Here is a 17,766-nt window from a genome sequence, read left to right as displayed (position 1 = left end):
TAAAACAGAATATTTGTGTAAAAGATTGTAAGTATATCATGTTCATAGTCATTGCATGTAATGGTGTGGTAGTTAGTTTAAGAAAAAAAAAGAAAATAGTTTTTATTTTTCTAATGTCCTTTTCAATACATTTTCTAATTGAATCAACTGAAACCCAAATCTCTAACAGATTTCACTTTCAGTCCTTTGGACGGCCATATTTTTTGGCCTAAAATCTCTCCCTCTCTCACATTTCGTACCTATCGATGCATGTTTTCTGACTAAAATTACGTGAACTGATCTGTTCTTGTCACCATGCATGCAGAACGCACGTAAATGGTTAGAAATCACATTGTCTTTTCAATAGTCCAATTAAACCATGCCAGCAACTTTCGGTTAGTTCTCGGATTACTATATATGGTGAAAATGGTAATGGGAAAAGATTACAACTTCTTAGGCAAACCCCATCGGCCTCACCTCTAAGCCTCCACCATGAATCATCCCAATGAGGTACTCTCAAAAACCTCAGAATTTTTTGTTTTTTTCTTGAGTAAAAGGGTCAGTGGGGGTGATGGAAGATTAACCATCTCTGCTAAATCACCCAACAAGTGAGGAAAAAGGGTTCGAAAAATTCAATGCCCGATTGCTTATTTTCAACAATCATTTTCTTTTGATGATCTTTTAGGCCGGCCGGATTATTGAATAGGGTTGGTAGTTTTTGGGGAAAGAGCTTCTTCCCCATCTTAGCTAGAAACTATTGCACCATTTTTGCCTTTATACTCACTCATTAAAGGATCAGGATCTTTTGATTATCATAAAGAATGGAGGTGGAAAAGAAAACAGTTCTTGAGCTTGTATTGATCAATGTGCGTTGACCAAGGGGATATTGACCAATGCAATCTCAAGATGTCATATAAATTGCTTTCTAAAGAAGAAACTTCGTTGTAATTACCATGCAAATGTGATGCTCATTGATATTTTGTTAGTCGTGTGAGTTTCTTAGATGATGATATGTATTGACTAGTTGGATATTGTACTACATTTACAGAAAAATGGTTGGATGTCTGTTCCTCAATTTGGAGGCTGGGATCATACGGCCCCAGGAGCTACTGACTATTCTGTGGTATTTTCTCGAGCTCGAGCCAATCGTAAGCAGAAGAAGACAGACTTGACGGACTTCAAGCGCAACAGTATCGGTACCGAAAGGGAGCTCATCAACCCTGTTCATCATCAAGATGATCAAATAATGGTGAGCCTTCATTTCAGTTATAAAATGTTTGTTATAATTGTCTGTCTTAAATTATTTAGCTATCATTTTAGGATGGAATGTGTTCTTCTCACTTTGGGCAAATGCCATGCCTTGTTTTGATCCATATCCCCTTGGTCAACGCACATGGATCATTTCAGGGTATAGTATGCCATCAAAAGCAATCATATATACAAGTTTCCATCGAGTAAATTCTCATGGAAGGAGGAAGAATGGTGATAATCCAATCCTCACTTTCTTCTTTCTAATCATTCTGTCTCTTCCCATGCAGAGGAAAAAGAAGATTCTGACCTACATCAATTGCTGCATTAGGCCTTGATTTACTCAATGCACTCAATTGTCAATCATCTTGCACCATTGCACTAAATTTTGAATTCTGGCTTGTAAATTTATGGATGGCAAATGTTCGTCAATTGAAGCATAAGCAATCAAAGCTTCTGTAATCTTTCTTTCTTTCTTTTTTTCTTGGCCAGAAGATTCTGTATCCTTTCAAGTGTTCTATGTATGCTATTTACTATCTAAACTTCTGGGTTCTACAGCTTTTAGCACCGCAGACTTGGCAAAATAAGGGAGTGAAATCAGATTGTAACATAATTAGAAAAATACAGTCATATTAGAGTTCCATTAATTTACATCCATAGAAAACTTCATATACATTTCATACCAAGCGGTGATGACATTAGCCTGGTCTCATTTATTTCTCTTCTATACAAAGCCAAGGCTATTATTTTCCCTCCAGGTGAACCTAGTAGAGTAGCAGTAATAGTAACTGCAGTTTAAGCTGCGGATTTAAATCGCTTTACCGGAGCTTGGAGGGAAGATAAATACATAGCATCTAGCTTGTCAATTCCATTGAACAGAGAACCGAATGGTGGCAGTTCTACATACTTTCCAGAACCAGGAACAACCTTCAGTTCATCATTTTCCCAAACAATTCTTCCTCCAGCAATTGTCACTTCAACCTTTCCCTGAGAGAACATAATGTGAACTTTTAAGACCTAACATAAAGTCACATATTTCAGAAGGATATATGAATGTGCATAATCTCAGAGTGAGAGAGGACTTTGAACCGTAACTCATTTATCATCCACAGATCAACTACAATAGAGCTATAAAGAGATTACCTTTCCTTTCCTTCCCTCATAAACGTTTGTATCTGACCTAGAGTGGTGGGACTCTGCAGATATTTCCACGCTTGAGTTTGGGTTGAGTATAATTATGTCCGCATCAGATCCAGGAAGAATTGCTCCTTTTCTAGGATATATATTGAAGATTCTAGCACTGAAAAGATAGCAGGGTCCAGACTGTGAGATCATTTTGACTTACTCAGACAGCCTAATGAGGATTAGATCGTAAAACACATAATATTCTCTATCAGGTTCTTTTAATCCCACAAAACTAGGGAAAAATTCACAGAGATCTTAAAATTATCTCCAAGAGTAATAGCATACCATTCTGTGCTTGTTACCCGAACATAATCAGTAACAGAAATTTGGCCAGATTCCTGCACGAATTCATGAATCTGAGAAACAGAGTGATTTCTAGGGCAAAATCCATATCAAGCTTTTTCTTTTGAGGGAACGAGTAAGACATCTATTGCAGCTTACCACCATTATATCCCATACAAGGTGCATTCTCTCCTCAATACCTATAGATTCCCAGTTGCAACATATAGAAGTATTAGAGAGTATAATAGCATGAATTGACCACAGATAATTTGCTCAAGCTATATTTATGACCCACGAATATCAGGGACAAATTTTAGTAATTACCATTGACACCATTAGGAATTTTTCGGAAATCATCAATCCCTAGTGCTTTCTGTGTAGAATTAAAGGAACAATGATCGGTTCCTACAAGCTGCAAAATGTAAAAGTATCCTGAGAAACAAATTCAAAGATCTCCATGAGACCAATATATTAAAGGTCAAGTCTCAGGAAATCTGACTATCGAAAGAAATTCATACGAATCCGAGCATATAAAGTTGACCTGTAGCACATAGCTACAAGAAAAGATGTTGGAGAATGCATGCATAGAAAATTGTTAATTAAACCCATGTAATGGATAATAAGAACATCCATGTCTTCCTGGCAACCTGTCTAGAACCTCATACTATATCATAACTACTGGAGATCAAAACGTTCTCATGTCTCTAAGGTTCAGGCTGTTACAATTATGCTGCGCTCTCTAACGATGAGGTTCTCAGGAAAGACTGTTGAAATTAATTTCGTATGACTCTGAGGGTAACTTGTAGCACATATCTACAAGATAATATGTTGGAGAACACATCTATAGAATATTGTTTATTAAACCCATGTAATGGATAATAATAACATCCTTTTCTTCCTGGTAACCTTTCTAGAACATCATACTCAATCATAAGCCCCTGGAGATTAAAAAAAAAAAATCTCATGCCTTTAAGGTTCCAGCTGTTACAATTACACTGTTAACTAATGATGAGGTAGAAACCTGCAAAACTCCAGTCGAAAGGGCAGCTTGAAGGGCCTTGTTATGTCCAGATGCCCTAAGAGGGGGACTCATAACGTACCTGAGACATGAAAAAATCATAATTTTTATATAGTTCAAAATTAGAGAAAAGGTCAGAACAAGACAAAGTAAAACAAAACCAAAAAAGATAAGTAGTGCAGGCTCTTGCTTTGCAGCAGTGACGAAGTCAGGATCCCAAACCCTAGAACCATCAAGTGCTAACCCAGCAGCAATTGGCTCTCCTATAACCCTTTGACCTGCAGTTTGAACAATAAATCGTAAATATTTTTTTTAAAAAAAAAAAACATAGACAGATCAACATAAATGCATGAGTTTTAATCATGAAAGCTGACAACTTGAAGATCACACACAAACCTAATCAACCAGCTAGGATTGCAAATTCACTTATCATATTTCTCTGTGCGTTTGTTTTCATGTATATATACATATCCATGTTTGTGTATTTATCATTTTTCCAACTCTAATCATTTTTGGCCCATAAAGATCATAAGGGGAGGGGAGAAGGAGAAATTGCTCCCCAGCTTGTTCTTCATCAAATACCCGACTTTGCCCTTTTTTAGGAATTCCTCATATCCAAGGCAGCTTACCACAAGCGCCCCCCTCCCCCAATAAATGGATTAATTCCTTTGACCAGTCATTATGAGCTTAGTTAGCTATATAAGCTAAGCAAGCCTGGTTCTCCAGACTCATCAGTTTGAATCTAGCTGATTCCTACAAAGCCACTCCATTCCACCCACCATTTTTTACACGGTTAGTGGGTAGGACGGAGGCCCAGGTTCTGTAGATATTTAGCTATACAATCTTCTGGATCCATGATTCGGCAGTTTGGGTTCCTATATTTCACTCATGGTACTTCATATATGTAAGGATTATGGGGTTCCTTACAATAAAGACAAAATGGAAGCCACAATTGAAAAAAAAAAGGGGCAAAACTCAAAGGTAAAGTTGAAATTTTACTGTTCAACTAGTTGTGACCCATGCAATGTCCCCAGAATAATTAAAGTAGAATAGTTAAGAGGCGAGGAAGTCGAAGTAGTAAATAACAATAAGTCAAAACCTACAGGGAACATTCGCCACTCAATAGCTATGGAGGAGTTCTATGAGTTAATGTTTGATTTGGATCTAATGGATCTTCCCCTGGCTGGGGGCGAGTTCACATGGTCCAATGGTAGGGGGTGGTCGAGACTGGATAGGTTTCTTGTTTCTCCTTCTTGGGAAGAGCACTATTTGGAGTTATATCAAAAGAGGTTGGCTCGATGTTGGTCGGATCATTTTCCTATTTTGTTAGATTGTGGTGGCATGAATAGGGGTTGCCAGTACTTCAAGTTTGAGAATATGTGGTTAGCAGTGGATGGTTTTGCTGAGAAAGTTCATGCCTGGTGGTCTTCTTATCAATTCTCTGGGACCCCAAGCTTCATCTTTGCACGTAAGCTTAAGGCTTTAAAGCAAGATCTAAGGAGGTGGAACTTGAAAGTTTTTGGTAGTATTGACAACCAGAAGACAACCTTACTGGAGGAGCTTCAGGACTTAGAGGAACAGATGTTGAGGGGAAATGCCTCAGAAGAGGCGTTGTTGAGGAAGAGTGTGGTGGTGAATGAATTGGAGAGGGTTTTGTTGATGGAGGAAACATCGTGGCCCCAAAAATCCAGGGCTCTTAATCAAGTTCTCTCTTCCCGATTTAGAGAACCATATTGTGAGCTACTATGAGAACCTGCTCACGAAGACGACCAGTTGGAGACCGAAGCTCGATGGTTTGCCTTTCGAGTCCATTGATAGGCAGAGTGCGAGCGTTTTGGAAAGACCTTTTGAAGAAGAGGAGGTGCATAAGGTCATTAGCAGCATGGCCAAAGACAAAGCACCTGGGCCGAATGGTTTTACAATGGGGTTTTTCCAACATTGTTGGGAGACTATGAAAAATGATGTAATGCGGGTCTTTATTGAATTCCATGCTTTCCAAAAGTTTGAGAAGTGCTTGAATGCGACCTTCATAGCTCTAGTTCCAAAGAAATAGGGAGTGCTGGAAGTTTATGATTTCAGACCTATTAGCCTTGTGAGTGGGATTTACAAAAAAATTTTCGAAGGTTCTGGCTAATCGGTTAAGTGTGGTAATGGAGCAAATTATTTCGGAGCCTCAAAATGCCTTCGTTCAGGGGAGGCAAATACTTGATTTAGTTCTCATTGCCAATGAGTGCTTGGATCAAAGGTTGAAGGAGAGAAAATCAGGCATACTATGTAAGCTTGATATGGAGAAAGCCTATGATCATGTGAATTGGGATTTTCTCCTTTACTTACTTGGGAGGTGTGGTTTCGGAGACAGGTGAATTTCATGGATTCGATATTGCATAACTACTCTGCGTTTCTCAGTGCTAGTTAATGGTACTCTAGCGGGTTTCTTTAATAGTTCTCGCGGCTTGCGGCAAGGGGATCCGCTGTCTCCGTTTCTTTTCGTTATTGTTATGGAGGCACTTGGCAGGATGGTGAAGGCAGTTGTAGATGGTGGCTTTATAGCTGGTTTTTCGATGGGCAATGGTACTTATGGTTCTATCATGATCTCACATCTTTTAATTGCAGATGATACACTTCTCTTTTGTGAAGCAGAGGTGGGTCAAATTCAAACTATACTAGCACTTTTGTTGTGCTTTGAGGCCGTGACGGGACTTAAGGTAAACTTGGGCAAATCTGAGATGGTGGCAGTGGGTGTGGTGCCTCATATTAGTCTACTAGCAGATATGTTGGGGTGTGAAGTGTCTTCTTTGCCTATGAAATATTTGGGCCTTCCTTTGGGGGCCACTTTCAAAGCTAGAGGTATCTGGAAAGGGGTTATTGAGAGAGTGGAGAAACGGCTGGCTGGGTGGAAACGATTGTATCTATCGAAGGGAGGGCAACTTACACTGATCACTAGCACTTTATCTAACCTCCCAACCTATTTCCTATCTCTCTTCCCGTTGCATGTGGGGGTGGCACATCGGCTCGAGAAGTTATTCCGAGCTTTCTTGTGGGGTGGTCTGGGGGAGGAAACCAAATTCCATCTTGTTAATTGGAATAAAGTTTGCGCTCCAATTTCGAGTGGAGGATTGGGTGTGCGCAATCTGAGGACTTTCAACAAAGCGCTATTGGGGAAATGGCCATAGAGGTACCATATGGAATGGGAGTCTTTGTGGAAGGAAGTAGTATATTCTAGACATGGTGGTGCTTGGGGGGGTTGGTGCACTAATGAAAGGGGGTATGGTGTGGGCTTGTGGAGATATATAAGGGGGGATGGCAATGCTTTGAAAATAATATTCGATTCGTGGTTGGACAGGGTACTCGCATCAGGTTTTGGCATGATGTTTGGTGTGGAAAGCATTCTCTGGAGGGGGCTTTCCCAGCTCTCTATAACATTGCAGCTAATAAGGAGGCTTCGGTGGCGGATCTACTTGTGTTTGCCCAAGGCTCTTATCAGTGGAATATTTTATTCACTCGGGATAACCATGATTGGGAATTGTCTACCGTTTCAGAATTTTTTAGTTTGGTATACTCATCAAAAAGATTACCAGCTCAGGGTGATAGGTTACAATGGAGGTGCAGGGGCAGCAAGAAGTTCTCAGTCAAGACATATTATAAAATTCTGGCAACACAAGGTAATGTACATTTCCCATGGAAAAGCATATGGAGGTCTCGGGTACCTTCCAAAGTTGCTTTTTTTGTGTGGACGGCGGCACTTGGAAAAATTCTAACCATGGATAATTTAAGAAAGAGGGGCCTCATCGTGATGAATTGGTGTTGTTTGTGCAAAAAACATGGAGAATCAGTGGACCATCTATTATTGCATTGTGAGGTGACGAGAGAGCTGTGGAACGGGATATTTAGTAGAGTAGATGTCGTGTGGGTTATGCCGGCAAAGGTGGCTGACCTGCTTGCTTGTTGGAAGGGTCTACAAAGTTGTTCTCAGGTAGCAGTAGCTTGGAAGATGATCCCGTTGTGCATTATATGGTATATTTGAATGGAAATGAATGCACGGTGTTTTGAAGATAGGGAACGCACAATGGCAGAGCTTCAGAATTTTTTCATACACACTTTACTCCTATGGTTTTCAGCCATTGTTCTTAATGGAAATAGTGTACATGAGTTCTTGTCTCTAATTTAGCGTGTTGAGAATGTACTTAGGTGTCTTCTATTGTATACTCTCTGTATACATGGGCTATGCCTATTCTCGTTCATATTAATGAAACTTACTTTTACTGATCAAAAGAAAAAAGTAATAATAAAATGATAGAAGAGTTGAGTGTAGGAAAGTCAAAGAGACAAGTGATGGGAAATCAATAACCACTATAAGATGAAAACTCTTTTTTCCTCTCTATTATATTGTAATCATAAATGGTAGGAGACTTTCTGTCTTCAAACTTTTTTTAAATCTTAATGCCAACAAATTGAGTGGGTTTATTGTGGCAATAAAGCCATACAATGAAATGCTGGTCAATAAAGTAAAATGAAAAATAAAATAAAATGATAAGGTGCCTTAATAGAATACAAAAACAATGCCAAGACATTACATAGGTCATAGATAACATGACACTCAATCGAAGCACAAATTAAACAGATTTAAAAGATTAGAGAGTTCGACCTGTTTTTCGAGCTCTAGCTATTTCTTCCACAGCATCAATGCTCATTACATGAACTACATAGAGAGGAGTATTAACAAAACCTGCCAAACGAATTGCTCGAGCAGTTGCCTCTCCTTCCAGCTGTATGGACATTAAAGTCAAATCATAGATGGGGCATTTCTTTGAAGATATTCAAGAAATGAACTTATAAGGAAACAACTACAATAAAACTAACAGATCTACTTCTTCTGTACTTAATCTGACCAAATAGGACAGAAATATATCATTTACTGAAAGGGTAGAAGTCTTAAAATAATGTCGGTTAGCACTTGCACCCGAACCAGAAAGCAAGTACAAGCAGCTACCCTGTTCTTAGTACTGATGTTAAAACGACTGACTAATCCTGTGAGAAGCATATAAATTTATCACAGATCAATAAACCAAAAGCAGTTTATTCTTAAAGAAAATTATTTGGAGCACCAAGAATGCAGGAAAACTTGGCATCTATCAGTCCCTTCACCTATGAAAAGTTCAAAATTTGCAGTCTTTTTGAGCCAGAAAACAAGTAAAAACATATCTTTACTGTTAAATATATGCTGTTAGTTGTCAACAACAAAAATAATGAAGCCCTGGCCAAGAGTTGAAGTTATAGTTCAGGCAGCTGCCATCGGTAAAGGCAAAATAAGTTATATGCTTAAAAAAGAGTGAAAAAAAAAATCAATTTCAGCCATTTTTGCACGATGCACAGATCTGCTTCGCACATGGACATGCAGCAATCAATAATAAAGAATAGCATAGCCAGAAAAAGGAATTCCATTAGGAAATATATCCCAAAGATTACCAACGGAGGTCTCGAAAGAGTATGCCCCTCTGGACCAGTAATACCAAGTTCTATCATTCTTTTCTGGCCTTCATATACAGCATCTCCATTTTCTGCATGAACCATAGCTAAAGCACCAAGGGATTTGCACTTCTTAAACCCTTCCAATAAAAGCTCATCATTAATCATAAGTGCCCCCTTGTAGGCCATGAAGAACTTGAAGGAATTGATACCTATATGTTGGCATATATAATAAACTCATAAACAAACTCACTGGATGTGGAAAAGGAAACTAAAGTAGTGTTAACCAAATTTCAATGGTAGACAAACTTTGTTCAATAAAACTAAAAATATTGAAAACAACCTTTCTCCTTCACCATGATTTCCATTTCTTTTGCAACAACTTCATCCCATTTCGTAATTGCCATGTGAAAACCATGATCCATGCAAGACTTCTTTGCTTTTTTTGCATAGGCTTCAAATCCTGCTGTTAAACTCCCATTAACCGGTATAACAAAGTCAATGTGCATTGTTGTTCCACCAGCTAATGCTGCAGCCTGACCACTGAAGAAGTCATCAACTGTCTCGGTATTCATAAACTCAAAAGCTAGGTGTGTGTGAGGATCAATGCCACCTGTTGGAGTAACAAAAATGTGGTGTAGAGAATAAATGAGAATCAGATCTACCTAATACCAATCGATGTTGGAAATAGAAATGGACAAAGTAGTTAAACTTTGATAAACTGGACTGGAAATCCCACACATGAACAGGTTATAATTTTTTTATATAACATGGAACCTTACCAAGACAGAACCCTTCAGACCCACCCCAAGGGAGCAAACCAAAAATGGGTAACCCAGCCCACCAAAATAGTGTATCAGGTAAGCCAGGGGTATTTCAAGTGTGGAATTGAACCTAAGGTGTCTGCGTCAACAGCTTATCCCAAGCCCGGCTGTTGAACACTAGGCTGTACTCTGACAGGTACATCAAGAGGTTAAGATTTGAGGTAAAAACATGTTAAGAAAGGCTGGAACTCAATATGAAGGAACTCGCCATGGCACTGACCCACAAAAAACATGCAATACCCAATATTATTCATCCAACTTCATAACTTAGGACAGAAAGGATATGAAATTTTCTATTTCATATTTAACGATCAGGTTCACATTGAATGCTATAAAGAAGAAATATTCTATCTCCACCATCTAGATTGCAGGATGCATGATTGATCCTGAAAATGTAAATGGAATAAAGAAAGAACTAATATGTTAGTCAACTTAGGTGTTCCCAATATTCCCGATATAGTCCTTGCTATCCACTACCATTGTCAAGAGAGTGAAGAAACTGATGGTCACTTATCTTGTAGTTATAGATGAAAACTAACCGGGCATGACAAACTTCCCAGTGGCGTCAAGCACGGTAACCTCATCGTTAACCTGCAAAAGGCAATTAAAGGGGTCAAACCTAAACACGTGAAGAGTAAACAACAAGCCGAAACAATGAAAGGGTAATATGGGTAGCTAAATGAGTAAATGCTTTCATTTTGGAAACTTTTATCTATTTGGGACAATCCAAAAGGGAAAGCACATTTATCTAATGTGACACAAATAGGATAAAATCCCATTTTAACAGTGTGCTTGTGAATGTAAACAGTAAAAGCAATGAGTTGCATAGCATATGGTAGCTTGAAACTTTAATCTGCTAGAAGCCTAGAGCTACAGCGAGCAAGAAAAAGATAATTTTGGTAGATGTTTTCAGCAGTATGAAGGATGAAAAATTATCTTGTATTAGACCAAATTGTGCTTCTAGAATTGTGGTACTATTTGTCAAAATTCTAGGCACGACTGGCCGAAATTATGTGCAGGGTCTATCACATAATATTTAAGCCACCTTTTTAACTTAATTTACCATGAATTTCAATGACTAGCACCCAATATATATTTAAAACTGTGTTGATATCAAAATAATAGCCTAAACCAATGTCATATATGTATAAAAGTATGTTTAGGTTTTAGCAGCAGAACAATTACTGTGGTGAATCTGTAGATCATCTTCTACTACACTGTGAGGCAGCTCGAGGGTTATGGAATGAGGTATTTAGTGGATTAGACTTGGGTTGGGTCATGCCTGAGACAGTAGTGGCGATGCTGGCTAGTTGGACAGATCTAAGAGGCAATCAACAGATCAAGGCTGTATGGAAAATGCTTCCTATTTGCATCTTGTGGTGTGTGTGGCAGGAGCGCAATGAACGGCCGTTCGAGGACAAAGAGAGGTCGATGGAGGAACTAAAAGCTTTCTTTTTTAGAACTCTTTGTACTTGGGCTATAGCCGTTAATTTTAATGGTCAAGATTTCCATAACTTCCTTGTATCCTTTGCTCCTACGTTGTTAGGGCATCCATTGTACTGAACATGGCTTTGCCTATTCATTAATAATATACTTATCAAAAAAAAAAAAATCTTCCACTCAGCAAATAGGTCATCACCAGACTCAAGTTCTGTGTACAAAGGGGGGCAGGGAAAAAAAAACAAAAAATTGTGCCCTTAGATGTTACCCTCATACCAAAATAAGTAGTTGGTCGTATAATATATAATTATCTATTTTTCATAAAAAATAATTTATAACCATCTTGCCTTGCTTGTATTCCACTAAAAAAGTATGCACATTTATGCACTCCAAAACCTATCACATTAATTATACGAAAAATAATGAAATTATAATAGCATTACTCATCAAAATGGATTTATAAAAGCATTGAGATGATTAACCTATACTCTATATTCAGACAATAAAACTTATGTGCACAGACATAAATACACACATTTTCACAACCCAGGGAGGTCCTAACTACATCTGTATTATACTCCAAAACGAATAGTCAAAGTTAATTAAAGCTTGCAGAAGCTGCTTACTTATTTCCACCTAATAAATAATCAATATGAGACTTAGCACCCTCTCAATGCTATGACATTCCTCCTACCCAATGTGGGACTTAATCACAACCTGCAGTGTCACAATCTCTTTCATTCAAATACTTGACATCCTCATCAAGATCCATATCTTGCTACAGTGCTTTAGCACTACATGGCCTTACTAGACCAATTATACTACCATTTTACATAATAGAGAGATGTGCTAGCCACATTCGCGTTACACTCCAATAGTTAAAACTCTCCGAAATCACTTGTAAACCCAATTCTACATAATAAAAACCAATGTGGGGATTTAGCATCCCCGAAACACTATCATATTTCTCACCGAATGTGGGACTGAACGTTAAGGCATCCCATACATAAACGAGTGCATACATATGTATGTGCATAAAAGTAACATATCATTTATAAAGAGAAAATTGTGTAAACCTAGAGTATGAGAAGGACAGGGAGGAAGGGAGGGGGAGAGAGAGAGAGAGAGAAGATCTAATGCATCCCATACATAAACTAGTGCATACATATGTATGTGCATAAAAGTAACATATCATTTATAAAGAAAAATAGTGTAAACCTAGAATATGAGAAGGAGAGAGAGAGAGAGGAGATATAATAATATCTAGGCTACCAATTCGAATCAAAGCAAACAAAAGGGAGAAGGAAAACATTTAAATGTAGCCATCGAGCTTGTGCCTATACAAAGGAGTTCAAAACCGTAAAAAATATTTAAAACTTTTTATCCCAACAAAGATGCCACAAAAGAATTGATTTCAAAATTCAGAACTTACAAGCATTTTCAAAATCCATTTCCAACAGCGTGTATCTCAACCATCATTAGAAGATGTAAAACGTCTCGGAAAGTACAAGACCAAATCTCCTCACAAAAAACATGATGACAATTATGATAATTTAGCAAAAGATGATCCATCCTCTCTTCATTGTGCTTACATACACACCAATTACCAATGGTCTATTCCATTTATCTAGATTCTCCATAATAAGAATCTTCATGAAAGCAACTATCCATGCAAAGAGAGCCAGTTATGGGAATGTCAACACAATGATACTTTTCCATAACCCCAAGAAAAGAAGGTCGTCATCATTTGTGGCAAAATCCTTAAAACCCAGCAGTAATACTACCTCAAACTTCAAACAAGATTCTCCAGCCTATGTTGTCATCACTTGTGGCATAAATGTGTACTGCAAACAAAGTAAAAAAAGGTTACTTGAAGAGTTTAGCTTGCTATCCCATACCATTCTAGGTCAAATGTCTAGAAAAGCTGCTTTATGAGGAGCCTCCCCATGCCAAACATCATGACAAAAATGGATTGAGGACAAGTTTGGGGAGTGAGATGAGATGAGAATTTTGGGAATAGTAGTAAGATAGTTTGTGAATAATAGTGAGATAGTTTGAGTAAATGTTTTATGGGATTTTGGGAAAGGAGAGAGAAAAAGTTGAATAAAAAATATTATAAAATTAAAATATTGTTAGAATATAGTTTTTTAATATTATTTTTGTTTGGAGATTTGAAAAAGTTGAATTGTTTTTTATTTTTTATTTGAAAGTTTGGAAAAGTTGTAATGATTAGTTTGAAAAAGTTGTAATGATTAGTTTGGAAGTATTTGTGTTTTGAGTGATATTTGGGAAGAAGATGGGATGAGATGAGAATAGAATTTTGGGATGGAAACTTATTCCAAACAAGCCCTTACTATCCCTAACATCTCACACAAGAGTCTTAGGGACTTCCTAGCCACTCGTAATGCCATCATAAAGAATTAATAGAGCCTCGTTGTATAATCAGTCCATTAATACAGTTTTTTCCCACATGTCAAAGCCACAACATGCCCTCGAGGAGTGTTTCTTACTATTTCGAACCACTAAAGCAGCTTCTCTGAGAGACTTGGTTATGTGTGCAAAGTTTTCCAGGACCAAAAGCCCTTAATCAAAGAAGGGAACAACCAATCTTCCAGTCTATTGATTGGTATTCAAACTCAATTCCCCCACAAAGGGATTTTTTCAAAGAATTATCTAGTTTGTTTAGCCAACAAACACATACACCATGAGCATAATCAAAAAGTAAGTCGGAAATCTCAATAATGTTTACATGGCAAGAGTGAATTGCGTCATTTTGAGGGATATTATTTATTAGTCGTTGCTAACATATTCCACACAGAGCAGAGTCCAAAAATGCAAGTCAGATATAACATAAGGAACAAATCTACCTAGCGCACATAGTTACTGTAAGCTCCCCTACTCCTTGCACATACTTAATAAAAGCTAACTAAATCTTTCCCAATTTCACCTCCAAAAGCAGAGACACCATGAAAGACAGAAGCACCACAAACTATCAGCCTTTTCAATGTCAACTCACAAAACATTATAGATCAGCTGCAAAATCAAAATGTGAGACAACCATATCCACCACCCGGCGGCATCAGCTCTTGCAATCATCAAATTCAGTGCCTCCATTATCAGAATAAGAGTGGTGGATTGAGGAGGAAGAATGGGATTGTTAAAAAGGATCCCTTCCTGGTATTGTTCGAAATGTTGAAGAAACAAATTGAAACCAATTCAAAAGGTCTTAGAATTTTCCGGTGATGCAAGAAGATTTCTTCATCCTCCACTTGTACTCAGGAACCAAACGATCGAGCTTATACATGAAGCCAGCAGACATGATGATACGTCATAAATTATGCCTGAATCTCTAGTATCAAAACGCTAACTAGACACTCATTAGCAAAAATTACTGAATCCAAGATCTGCCTCTCATCACAAATGAATTTTGAGAGCTAGATCCCCTGGTGCAGCACTATTTCCATTCTACTTGCCATCACCTTGGTAGTAAGTTATACATGAAACCCATGATGCTAGTGGGCTCAATGTTTTTTATATCAAAATAGAGAAAATAATACATTATAGGAGGGTGGGGGAGCAGAAATGAGTTGATCTCATTTATGCTCTTTAATTTAGGAATTTGGTACTAATAGAAATATCACACGTGAATATTCAAATTTTCTACAGATATAGATGTCATGCATCATCGCCAAATTCTACCAATTCAAAAACACATACTAAAATGGATTCACTAGATAACAGGGAGAAAAACAAAACCTTGATATTAGGCTTCACAGCAATTATGATCCCATTCCCCACATAAACATCAGCCTTCTCTTCTCCATGAGCATTCACAACAGTTCCACCCTTTATCAATATCTTTGACGGTGACGTTGACGCCGAAACTCCACATGCCGACTCACCATACCCAATACCAGCATCACAAAACTGAAACAAATGAAAAAAAAAAAAATCATTTCCTCTTATATAAACACTAATACTCTAGTTTGGCATTTAAAAAAAAAAAACAGAATCTAGAAAATTTCTGGAATTCTTTTCTTATTCTAGTAGTTGATCCAATGTAAGTAAACTGGCATAATCGACTCTTTTTTTATTTATGAGATAAACCACAGTTGACTCGATAAGTACTTCACTTAACTTTTCTTTTTCATGGTAACTGATAAGCAAGAGTTTAAAGAAGTTAAAACAAATAAACTGCACAAAGTCAGAAGATCAAAAGAGAGTAAGTTTGTCTTTTCCCTTGTTTTCTCGGCAACCAAACAGGAAGTCAACAATAAGATATATCGAGAAATAAAATGGTAAAGGGAAAAAGTAGATACAAAATTTCAACTGGGTAGTCGACAGTTGAAGATGTCGGTACCTGGTTCGACTCAGAAATCGAAAAGAAGGTAGAGAGAACAAGAGCGAGCGAAAATAGATGGAGGAGCATCTGGGACATGCAACTCGACTCCATGACTGATGAGTTTGAGACTGACCGAGCTTTACAACTGTCTATCGGGAAGAACAGGAACTTCGGATCGCACGCTCGTATATCTTATTAAAGATTCTCTGCCATGGTTGCTACGAGGCTTCTTCGGTTCTTTGATTTTTTCTCTTTGATAACGTTGTGACGTGGGACGTTATATACATGTGACATTTTTTTTTCACAATTCTTTATATAATTACGTTTTAAATAAAAAATACTTTTATGAAAGAATTTAGAAAACTAAAATCATCATTTAAAAATAATATATACTATGAATTTGAAAATGATATATATTATAAGTACTTTTCAAATTCAGGAACTTCCAAGGTGTATGAGGCTGTACACTCATATTGCCTAACATTTTTATGTTTTTACCTCTTTTTAGTTTTTTTTTTTTTTTTTGTGAACTAATGATGGTTAGAAAGGAGACGTGCTATTCGTCTCCTTATCACACATGATCTATATAATATAATTGAAAAAATATACTTACAACCGTGAATTGCGTAACCGCCGCGCAATCGCTTTGAAAAAAATGAATCAAACATAGGATCCACATGAAAAAAATTAATTTTTTAATAGTGGACCCCACTCTTTTTCAAAGCGATTACGCGACAGTTACGCACTTCACGGTTGTATGTAGAATTACTCAATATAATTTAATTTATAAAATTTAAAATTTAAAATTATCTTTTAAATTAAATTATATAATTACATAGTGTTATAGAGATCTTAGAATATAATTATTTGGTTAACAAGTATAATTACTAAACACTCTTAAAATATGGACACGTAATACTTCCACCCAATCATAATTAAAATAAAAAATGTGTAGTTTAATTTTATAATATATTAAATGAGATACATAAAAGGAATAGATTAGGGCCTGTTCAGATAGTAAGATGAGATGATATAAGTTGAAATGATTTGTAAATAGTAGTGAGATTATTAGTTAAAATTAAATGAGATAAGATGAGATGGTATCTCACCTCTGTATCCCGATAGGTCATTAGATATTCAAAGATTTGAAATATATATATATATATATATATTTATATATATAATTGATGAGGCTTTATTATCTTATTCATTTGTGGAAGGTAGTGAACAATAAGAAGAATGATATGTGTAAAATGTTTAAAACAAAATAATGATATTTGTAATTTCGATAACAATCATTTTATATTAATGATGAGATTACATTATTAATAATCTTGAATCTTGATTGATGGTTTTTATTGATTATGTTATAAATAAAATAAAATCCAAAACAATGAATTGATAAATAAATAAGAAATTTTAGGTCTAATACCCCTTATTTTATAGGGTATGCATGATTCACATCTTGTACAATTTCTTTTTTGAGAATAACTCATTGTATTATAGGTGAGAAATGAGTTTTTTCGTTAATTTTTTTCGTTTATCAAGAAAATACATGACAGTTCACTAATATGAAAACTTCAAGTTTTTCTTAATCAAAAAAGAATTAAAATTTTAAAATAATTTATACTTATATTTATGAAAAAGGTTTTCAGTATAAAACTAGTTTAATATTTTTTTAGAAAAATATAGGTTCCACTCATATTTTTGGTTAAAACTAGAAAAAAAAATCAAGAAGAGAAAAAAAAATCGAAAAGCTACACATTTATGCAGAAAAAAAAAAAAAAACAATCTGAAGAATGCAACTTAAATAAGTTCAGTCAAAACTTTGGATATTTTAGCCAAAACTTCATAGAAGAAATATGATGGGAAGCAAATAACCATAGAATAATAGGATGAAAAATGATATTTATAATCTTAATGTGTGTCTTTTTTTAAAATAAATAAATATAAGATCCACAAAAAAAAAATTACATTTTTAA

General features: G+C 36.4%; 2 protein-coding genes across 2 annotated transcripts; one reads left to right on the top strand and one right to left on the bottom strand.

Moving 5' to 3' along the window:
• The first annotated feature begins 317 nt into the window (after positions 1 to 317).
• Positions 318 to 1,960, top strand: LOC109000593. Its single transcript, XM_018977526.2, has 3 exons — positions 318 to 489; positions 1,028 to 1,228; positions 1,518 to 1,960. The coding sequence occupies exons 1-3, from the start codon at positions 472 to 474 to the stop codon at positions 1,563 to 1,565; spliced, it is 267 nt and encodes an 88-aa protein (XP_018833071.1). The 5' UTR covers positions 318 to 471; the 3' UTR covers positions 1,566 to 1,960.
• LOC109000588 (dihydropyrimidinase-like) lies at positions 1,812 to 16,067 on the bottom strand. Its single transcript, XM_018977518.2, has 13 exons — positions 15,803 to 16,067; positions 15,199 to 15,369; positions 10,542 to 10,593; positions 9,522 to 9,791; positions 9,179 to 9,390; positions 8,358 to 8,478; positions 3,903 to 3,990; positions 3,716 to 3,794; positions 3,019 to 3,106; positions 2,854 to 2,894; positions 2,698 to 2,750; positions 2,371 to 2,527; positions 1,812 to 2,214 (listed from the first exon to the last, which is right to left on the bottom strand). Exons 1-13 carry the CDS (start codon positions 15,893 to 15,895, stop codon positions 2,023 to 2,025), a joined length of 1,617 nt encoding a protein of 538 aa, XP_018833063.2. The 5' UTR covers positions 15,896 to 16,067; the 3' UTR covers positions 1,812 to 2,022.
• Positions 16,068 to 17,766: the final 1,699 nt, after the last annotated feature.

The sequence above is a fragment of the Juglans regia genome, chromosome 14 (assembly GCF_001411555.2).
Source record: "Juglans regia cultivar Chandler chromosome 14, Walnut 2.0, whole genome shotgun sequence".
Classification (NCBI taxonomy): domain Eukaryota; kingdom Viridiplantae; phylum Streptophyta; class Magnoliopsida; order Fagales; family Juglandaceae; genus Juglans; species Juglans regia.
Note: the sequence above shows the minus strand (reverse complement) of the source record. Positions and strands in the feature narration are given on the sequence as shown.